Source organism: Myiozetetes cayanensis, unplaced genomic scaffold (genome assembly GCF_022539395.1).
Source record: "Myiozetetes cayanensis isolate MyiCay16 unplaced genomic scaffold, myiCay2020 scf19, whole genome shotgun sequence".
Taxonomy (NCBI): domain Eukaryota; kingdom Metazoa; phylum Chordata; class Aves; order Passeriformes; family Tyrannidae; genus Myiozetetes; species Myiozetetes cayanensis.
The window spans coordinates 8295620-8297845 of NW_026087400.1; the positions used below are offsets into that span (position 1 = coordinate 8295620).

The 2226-nt window shown below is 44.4% G+C and overlaps 1 protein-coding gene across 1 annotated transcript; it reads right to left on the bottom strand.

The window, feature by feature from the left end:
* Positions 1–205: 205 nt before the first annotated feature.
* Positions 206–1556, bottom strand: MC3R (melanocortin 3 receptor). Its single transcript, XM_050314129.1, has one exon. It carries the CDS (start codon positions 1406–1408, stop codon positions 431–433), a length of 978 nt encoding a protein of 325 aa, XP_050170086.1. The 5' UTR covers positions 1409–1556; the 3' UTR covers positions 206–430.
* Between the last annotated feature and the right edge of the window lie 670 nt (positions 1557–2226).

Sequence of the window (2226 nt, forward strand, 5' to 3'; positions counted from 1 at the left end):
GTTGTTGCCTGTTGGGCTTTTGAATACCTTTCCACAGAGGTAACTAATGGAATCTTTTAGAAACCACTGACTTGGTGGTGGCACAAAGATAAAGCAACAGGCACAAATGAATGGTAGAGAGAATATTATTTCAGTCTCTAGAAGGTAGTATTCCCTTTCAGGATTTGTTTTTCCCAGTAAATTTCTTAAGCTATTTTTAAGCCACTCTGGATTTCCTTCTGTTATAACCACTTAAAAAACTTCCTATAATTCAGTTGAAACTGTTTCTCGTTCTGAAAAGTATGAAACAAGGCATCATGTAGAAGGCATTTTTCTTTCCTGCACCCTTCCTTCAGGCACTGCATTAAAAGTGAGCTGCTGTGTATCTTGACAATACATACATATAAATGCATACACCTATTGTGTGCATTTTCCACCCAAAGCCAGATGTTTACAGCATGCACTGTCCCACACTCATGCCATAACAGCAACACACTATTTCTTTGAAAGTCTTTCTCATCTCCAGACTCCGGAAAGCATAAATGAGTGGGTCAATCACCGAGTTGCACATTATCAACACCAGGTAAGTGTTGAAGTGTGAGGTGTAGCAGATGCAGTATGGATTCATCGGGCAAGAAATGATGAGGATGAGGTGGAGGAAGAAAGGTGCCCAGCAGACAATGAAGACACCCAGCAATATGGTGATGGTGACAGCTCCCTTCATGCAGGTCCTCTGGTAGGGCACCCCTTCCACGGGCAGGGCTGCGATTCGCTTCACGTGCAGGCGGGCGAAGAGGAACATGTGGACATAGAGGGAGGCCATGAGGAAGAGCATGGTAAAGAACATGGTGATGAGACACACAATGACAGTTTTGCTCTCTGAGTAGGCAATGAATATGATGCCACAGATGATACAAGCAATCCAAATGACCACAATCAAGGTTAAAGCTTTCTTCACAGTCATGATGCTGTGGTAACGGAGAGCATAGAAAATAGTTATGTACCTGTCAATGGCTATAACCAACAGGTTGCAAATTGAGGCTACCAAAGAAATACAAATCATTGAGTCAAAAACATTGTCCATGTGCTGGATGAAGTGGTCATCAATGATCAAGTAGCCGTTGCTCAGGATTGCAATCATGACAGTCTCCAGGGCGTTTGACATGCTCACCAACATATCTGCCACAGCCAAGCTACAGAGGAAGAAATACATGGGAGAATGTAGGTTTCCATTCTTCAGCACTGCAAGAATGACAAGGATGTTTTCCAGGAGGCTGATGATCCCTAAAGTCAAGAAGACCTCGGCTTTTATGAAGACCTGCTCACAAAATCCATCGCCACTTCTGTTGTTCAGAGTTGAGTCGTTGAAGTCTTCGGTGACATTAAGCAGCACAGGTTGAAATGAAAATGCAGAGTGTGTGGTATTCATTGTCAGCAAAGGAGTTGAATTCACAACTGATTATGGACCTGACAGAGCACAGGTTAAAAAGGGAAAAAAGGGGAGAAAGAAAAAGGAAAACAAGTCCTTCCAACTGCTGCTGTGCATAGGGGGTGGAATCAAACAGGACTTTTCTTTGGTCACTTTTGCAAGTGGAAACATAAAAAAAAAAATATGCATTTACAGTGAGCTTTATGTCAGTCACACACTGCTTTTTCCTGTGTAAGTAAGTGAGCTTCAAGCCTTGCAGGTATCAAACAGTTTTCTCCGCAGGGAAAAGTCAGCAGCAGCACATTGCTGGTTTTAGCTCTCCCGGTGATTAAAGGTGGGGAGTTTTCCCGTCTGCTGGGGCAGGTTTGTTGCCAGCATGTTGCAGCTCAGCGAAGTATCTGTTGCTATTTCAGTGGCAAGAAAGGAAAAGAGAACTAAGGGATTTATACGTGCATGAAAGAAAAACCAACTCCTACTTCATCCTCCGTGCAGAGCATTGGCCATTCCAGAGCGAGCACCTTTGTGACTGACAGCCACAAGCACCTGGTGCAGCATCCCCAGCACATCTGAAACTGTCTGGCGCCCTCTGCAGATACCGAACAGGAGCGATTGGCTTGACAATTCCTCTGAAAGGTGGGATTTTCATCCAGCAAAACTTTATGCCTGCTCTGGGCATGCAGCTCCTGTCCAGGGAAGGGGTGGACCATCCACACACCTTTGGGCACCTGCACTGGAAGACACCTCTCTGCTGGAGAAATGAAACAAATTTCCACGTGCCTTTCCTTTCTTTACTCTTTCAAAAAGATCTTTCTCTGCAG

Bases quoted from the DNA above. Each gene is read 5' to 3' on its own strand.
- MC3R (XM_050314129.1), bottom strand. From the start codon at position 1,408: ATGAATACCACACACTCTGCATTTTCATTTCAACCTGTGCTGCTTAAT.